General features: G+C 58.2%; 1 protein-coding gene across 1 annotated transcript; it reads right to left on the bottom strand.

Moving 5' to 3' along the window:
- Window positions 1-2266: 2266 nt before the first annotated feature.
- LOC105080310 (uncharacterized) lies at window positions 2267-6288 on the bottom strand. The gene has a single exon (XM_010969256.2). It carries the CDS (start codon window positions 6017-6019, stop codon window positions 2267-2269), a length of 3753 nt encoding a protein of 1250 aa, XP_010967558.1. The 5' UTR covers window positions 6020-6288.
- Between the last annotated feature and the right edge of the window lie 387 nt (window positions 6289-6675).

Genomic DNA, 6675 nt, shown 5'->3' with positions numbered 1-6675 from the left:
TAGAAGTCTAGTCTGGGAGATGACTGCTCAAACAAGACCCCTTCAATATCTATCTCCAAAGTGGGTGTTGAGGAGGAGTCCTTCACATCCTTCCCTGGCTTTGGGTCACCTCTTCCAGGCCAGGCTCCCTGGGCTCTGGGTGGTCTGAATCACGGCACCAGCTCCACCCGTGAGTAGGAATCTCCTGGCAAGCTGGACACCTTGTGCCCAGGGCTAAAGGCACAAGAGCCTGTGTGGCATCTCGGTATGCTCAGTTCGTGTCTGCAGAATGAATAAATGGCCTGGCTCTCAGTCCTTCCTGCTGTCTGCCCACTGTCATTGAAACAGTGGTTCTCTGAGTTCTCTGGTACAGCTGAACCATGGCTTGCTGACCCCACACACGTCACACACATTTTCTGCTTTTCCTGAAGGTCACGACCATCCAGGCACAGAGAAGCTGGGCCAGAGAGAAGCTGAAATGTGGGGGATTTAGAGGCAAGGAAGAGGTAGCTCGGGAGAGCCCTGCCTACTGCTGGCAGTGCTCCACCTCTTCTTGGTCCCGTGCACACTCCATGTGCCTGTGGGTGAAAGCACGTGGCAGGGTGTATGTGCACACGTGTGAGTACATCTGTGTGTGTGTGTGTGCTCTTATGCCATGGGAGATGGCAAGAGCACAGTGTGTGTGGTGGTGCCTAGGGGCATGTGTGTTTGCATTCTGTGTGCACCCAGGCATGCCTGCTGGCGTGGGCACATGGACGCTGTAGCTAGTCCCTAGAGCCATGGGTCCCCTTCCTGCCTGACACAGGCCTCAGGATTGTGGAGGCTGACTCAGGGTGTGACAGCAGGACATAGGAAAAGGGTGGACCATGCCCAAGGGTGGACAGGCGCTAGGGTGACCCTATATCATAGGCTATTTCTAGGGCAGCCCCTCACTCTCAGATGTGTGTGGGTGTAGCCGGGTCTTTGCCCTTTGTGGCAAGGGCAACCTAAAAACAAGAACCCAGGGTTGGGACAGGGGTATGGCTTGTCCCTCAGCTCCCAGCCAGAGGGGCACAGGCCAGGTAGGGCTTCAGTGTTTTGGCTTCAACCTGCAGCTGCCCTCCAGGCAGGAAGTAGCAACACCAGCTGAATGCCTCCTCTCAGCTCTTCCAGGCCAGGGACTGGGCTGACACAGAGCTTTATTACTCACTGTACTTTTTAGAGCCAGACAAGTTCAGGGGCCATGATTTCTAGCCACCTGCGTGGCCAGAAGGAGGGTGGGAGGTCCTTCAGCACAGGGTGGAGTTGAGGACAGGAGCAGGGGCAGTTGGCATTGGCACTGGCATTGCCCTATAGTCTCTATGAGGATCTCCTGAGGAGGCCTGCACCCCAGCCTCCTTGTGGGCAGAGGCTGCATGGGTTGGGAGGCTGAAGAGGAGAAGGGAGCCCAAAGTGAACAGTTCCAGCTCCCACTGGAGCTAGATAGAGACAAGATTAGGTGTGAGCCTCCATACCTACAGAGACTACAAAGCAGGCCAGAGCCTCCTCCCCCAGTTCAGGTTGTACCTCTCACCCAAGTTCCAGGATTTATCTGCACCACTACCTGGATTTCCTGCCCCAGGACACCAGAAGCCAGCACTCCTATACCTTCAAATTCTGACTGGCTGCTAGAGCCCCTGCCAACACAGCATGGAGCTCCAGCCAAGCTTCAGAATTTAGGTGGTACCTGCATTACCAGGCCAGCTCCCCAAGAAGTCCAGACTCTGACAGGTATCCTCCCTTGGGGGCAACAAATGCTCCCAGCCATCTGTGGAACCCTTTGGCTGTTGTCAAGTTTCCTGGCCTCAGCCCCTTATAGAGGGCCCAAGATGGGGGAAGGCAAGCAGTCTTTTCTTCTGGAGCTAGGGGAGGGGGCTGTTCCCCCCCTTCATGACTCACTCCAGGCTGTGTGGGTTATTACATTATGTTTGAAATTGCCATGGCAACCAGCTGGCAATCAAGGGTAATTGAGCTTGTCGCCAGGGCAACAGGGCAAAACCCACAGCAGCCACTCTCTGTGGTTGCCCTTGGGGTGCAGTAAAGGTCAGGTTAGACCAGGGCCAGTGCCAGGCAAGGGGCTCTGGGGCTCTGGAAGGGATAGGCTTGCCAAGGCCCCTGGAATTCCAGTGTGTGGAAGCAGGGGGTGCCTTGAGAGTGCCAAGCCCTCCATCTCTGATCCCATGCCTGGACTCCTGCCCTTCCCTCCACCACCCTCTGCCTAAAATGTGCCACAGTGGTCAAAGTAAGCAGAACCAGAACTTTTATGTGCTCACAGATGGTGCTTGTAGATGGCCCATGGGCCCTCCTCCTCGTACTCATGGCGGCTGAGCCACAGGCTCTGGAAGGAGTCTCGGGACACCATGATGGAACCTCCGAGCCAAGCAGCAACAGCACGGTGCGGAGAGCCCAGTACAGTGGCACAAGGGCCCAGTTCCTGTCTCAGGCGTTCAGGAAAGCCATTCAACAGGGTGCTACCACCGTCCAGCACCACATTAGCCAGCAGCTGCTCCTGCTGCTTGGTCTCCAGCCGGCTAATACTTAGGAGGGCTAGTTGTGGGAGGCCTGGCTGATTGAAGCCTAGCAGATTGGGCTGGAAGAGGGCCTCGGGGCAGCAGAAGCGCTCAGAGCCCAGCGTGATGACCTGCTTGTCTGGAAGCACAAAGTCCACCCGGGCCTGGGCCTGGGCACGGGCCATCTCGGCTGTCATGTCCATGGCCACATAGCAGCAAGCCTCTTTAATCTGGTTGACCAGCTCTGCCTTGGGTGGTGAGTGGCCACTTGCCAACAACAGCTGAGCCAGGTATTCAGTGAGGTCAGCACCAGCCACATCCAGCCGGTAGGTGTCCAGTGGGGCCAGATCCCCAGTGATGATGGGCGCCACATAGGAAGTGCCATGGCCACTGCCCAGCACCAGCCCAGTGGTGCGCCCATAAGCATAGAGCGCCAGCAGGGCCTGATGCACCGTCTGCATGGCTGGCACATGGAAACGCTCAAAGAGTATTTCAGCTACCTTTTCTCGGTTGGTGCGCGGTGAGATGGGTGAGTCAGCTACCAGCACCGCCAGCTCCTCGGGCCGCACACCCAGCCTGCAGTAGAACAGGTGCTGCCACAGCACCTCCAGCGCATCCCAGTCGGAGACCACTCCTCGATTCAGCACTGAGTAAGAGCCCTCTCGTTTCTCAGGCACTGCATACCTGGGCTGGCTCTGAACCGGGTGCTGGAGCAGCTGTACGCGTGAGGGCACTACACTCAGGACATGGTCTTCTCCAGCCAGTCCACACTTGGTGAAGCCTGTGCCTGTGTCGATCACCACAGCTGCCATGTCCTGGTAGGGGCCCAGAGAGTGGCGGCAGAGCACTGGGGACTGCACTGGCAGGGTGTTCGCGGTGGGCACCAGCTCATAGCAGGCCCCTCGGAGCAGACCAAGGTGTGCGACCACTGGTGAGTGTGTAATGTCCTCAGCTGTCAGCTTGAACCGGGGACCCTGGGGCTCAGGGCCCACCATAGCCATGGGCAAGACCTTGCAACCAGTGCCAGATGTGGTGAATGGGATCAGGGACAGCTGTGCCTCTTGGGCCCTGGGGGAGCAGCCAGGTTGCCAGGATGAGAGCTGATGTGTGCTGGAGCTTTGAGTAGCACTGGCACCAACTTTTTCTCTGTTCACAGAGACACAGGTCTCCTCAGGGGGCAGGGGCACCCGAACCACCCCCACGTGGGTACGGTGGCCCAAGGGCTCATGTTCCTGGCACAAGGTGGAGGCCTGACCAGGTTCCCTAGTGGCAGGGGGCCCTCTTGAGAGGGTAGGCACAGTGGAGGTGGGAGGCACTTGGGAAAAGGGAGGCTGCCCAGTGAGAGAAAGCTGCCTGCCATTAGGTGTCCCAGGAAGAGGGGGCTGACCAGGAAGGCAAGTCCGCTTGGTGGAGGGGGCCTGCTCAGCTAGGGGTGGCTGTCCCGAAAGGTAGGTCTGCCTGGTGTGGGGACAGTGCTCTGCAGAAGGAGGCTGACTGGTTGAAGGGGGCTGTCTGGCTAGGGTACACTGTTCGGCTAGTGGGGGCTGACCACCGAGGGGACCCTGCCCAGCATCTTGGACCTGAGGGTGGTCAGGATGAGGAGTAATGACCTCTTTCTGACTGTTGCTGCCTACATCCTTCTGGAGCTGGGGTCTGGGCACATCCTGGGTTTTGGCTGGTGGTACATACTCTGGGCTCTGCTCTGAGTTCATCCACTGCAATTTCTTGGCCTGGACCATAGAGGTATCCTGCATCCTGGAGGCATCCAGCATCCAGATGGTGTGACTAGCTTCATTTTTTTCAGCATCAGGTTTGGACCAGCCAGGACCATGGGCATGGCTAAGTGTCCTCTCTCCAAATTGGAGGGGCATCCCCAGTGGAATAGGCCCAGTGAGCATCCCCATCCTGATGGGTGTCTCAGTACCAGGGGAGTCCACTGACTCCAGGTTGACCCTGGCCTCCTTGGGAACCAGGGCCACCTCTCGGTAGCTTCCAGATGAAAGGCTAGAGGGCACAGGGCTGGACACCATGGGCGTGGTAGACCAGAGGCTGGAGCGATTGCTGTCAGGGGAGAGAATGGGCATGGCCAATGGCCGGGTAGACAGAAGATTTTCAGAGGCACGGATGGATGAGTGGCTGGGCATGAGGCCCACCAGCACTGCGGGTGAGCCCATGGGGTCATGGCACAGTAGCCCCATCCTGGTATTGCCTGTGGCCATATCAAACACCAGCACACGGTCTTCTACAGCATCCTGGAGCTGACAGGTAGGGGCACTGGAGAGGGGTATCTGCATGGCTTCCCTGGGAGTCTCTGCTGGGGACTGCTTGTGGTAGTTTACTTGGTGGGCAGACAGGGGCACATTGGAGCAGGTGTTGTCGCAAACATTGAAGGGCTGCTGATATGGCTGAGAGCTGCAGATCTCCTGGCTACCCCTCTGGGACTTGGGGGTCCCTAGGGGCCCTGAGCCTGGTTTTGGGCTGCTTGGCCTGGAGGTACAGACCAGGGGCTTCTCCAGTTGGTTTTCAGGCTGCTTGGGTAACACAAGCCTTCTGGCAACCTCGAGCTCCTGGGCCTGGTCTGGGGACTGATTTGGAGTGGGTGCTGGGGTGGGAGGCTCATCCTGAGAATGGAAATTCACTTTGTCCTGGCAGGATGTGACCCCTTTGGAAGACTCCGAGTAGATTGACCATTGATTGCCATAATTCCTGGGCAAGAGGTCTTGGGACAGGTCCTTGGTGATGGCATTAGTATTAGTCAGGGGGTCGAGGTTGCAGGTGTAAGTTTCAACTGCTACTGATACTGGGGTTGTATCCAGAGCTGGAATATTTGCCTGAGTTGAAGCTGGAGGAGCCTGAGTTGGACATGGACACTTGTCCTGGCCCTGATCTTGCACTGGGGCCAGAAGAGGAACTTGGGCTGCAGCTGAGCCATCCTCCCCTGGAAGAAAATAGGGTAGCCACCGGCTCTTTCTAATGCCCATTGGGGCTATCTGATCAGGGCTGCAGGGGCCTCTGCCCCAGCCTACTAGAACTTTAGCTGGAGCCTTGCCCTCCCCCGAAATCTGCACCTGAAGCCGGGAGCAGCAGAGTCCATGCTGGGCCATGTCACTGGTACCGTCACTGCGCGTGCACACAGGTAAGGCCAGGGTCCTGTTCTCCATGATGAGATGTGTTTGGGCTCCCACGACGGGGCTTGGAAACGGGCTAGTGGAGGAGAGGGTCAGGGCATCCTGGGAGGCCTGCTCACAGCCACATTGGGAGCTAACCTCAGCAGGGTCCTGGAGTTGCTGGTGAGTGGGCTTGGGGGTGTGGGTCTGGGAGGCTGGGCCATAGGCCCCATCAGTGATGGCCTCGGTAGACAGTGACAAACCCTGCCTCAAGTATACAGATCCTGAGTTTATCCAGGGTCCCTGGGACCCTCTAAGGCCACCCCCCAGCTGCTGGCTACCAGCCAAGGGTTGGCCCTGGGGGCCCGATGGATCAGGGTCCCCCACTTTCTTGGTGACTTCCATAGTCCTGCTCCATGCCCTAGGTGCCCTGCCCCCACTTCATTGCCATGGCAACTCCACACATCACAGCCCCCAGTGACCTGGGGGAGGGTGACAGAGTGTGGGAAACCAGGGGCCCCACCCCCCTGAGGAGTGGGGGCCTGCGCATGGAACCCTGGGAGACAGAAAGGCCAAGGGATGCCAGTGAAGTCAGCCAACTCTGGACTGGCCTTCTCTCTCCTTGCCAGCCAGGTGGCCACTCGGCCCAGGCCAGCCCTTGCGTGAGGGCAGTGCTCCTGGAGGTGGGAGTGTATATAAGGCCAAGGGAGAAAGGTAGGCAGAGGAGATGCTGAGGAAGCACCTGGGTTCCCAGTCTACCTCAGATGCCAGACTTACTCTTTCTCCCCGGTTCCCAAGTGGCAACTTGAGACTTAAACCCTAACCCAGGGATGCAGTTCCAAGTGTGTGACACGAGGCCCTTTAGGGGTCCAAAGCTCCTTCACCACTCAGTCCTAAGAGGCAGAAGTGGGTGAGGGGCCCAGGCTCAGGCCCAAACTCCCCTCCCCCATGTTCCCCGGCTCCCACTCCAGGGACAGCAGCTCCTTGGCAGTCTTTCTGCTCCAGATGGTTCTCCTCTGCCTGTGCCTCCCAGAGCCCCCTCCCCAGAGCCACATGTCCTT

The sequence above is a fragment of the Camelus bactrianus genome, chromosome 17 (genome assembly GCF_048773025.1).
Source record: "Camelus bactrianus isolate YW-2024 breed Bactrian camel chromosome 17, ASM4877302v1, whole genome shotgun sequence".
NCBI lineage: Eukaryota > Metazoa > Chordata > Mammalia > Artiodactyla > Camelidae > Camelus > Camelus bactrianus.
This window is presented reverse-complemented; position numbering and strand designations above follow the sequence as displayed.

Excerpts from the sequence above, each read along its gene's own strand:
- LOC105080310 (XM_010969256.2), bottom strand. The coding sequence starts at position 6,019 with ATGGAAGTCACCAAGAAAGTGGGGGACCCTGATCCATCGGGCCCCCAG.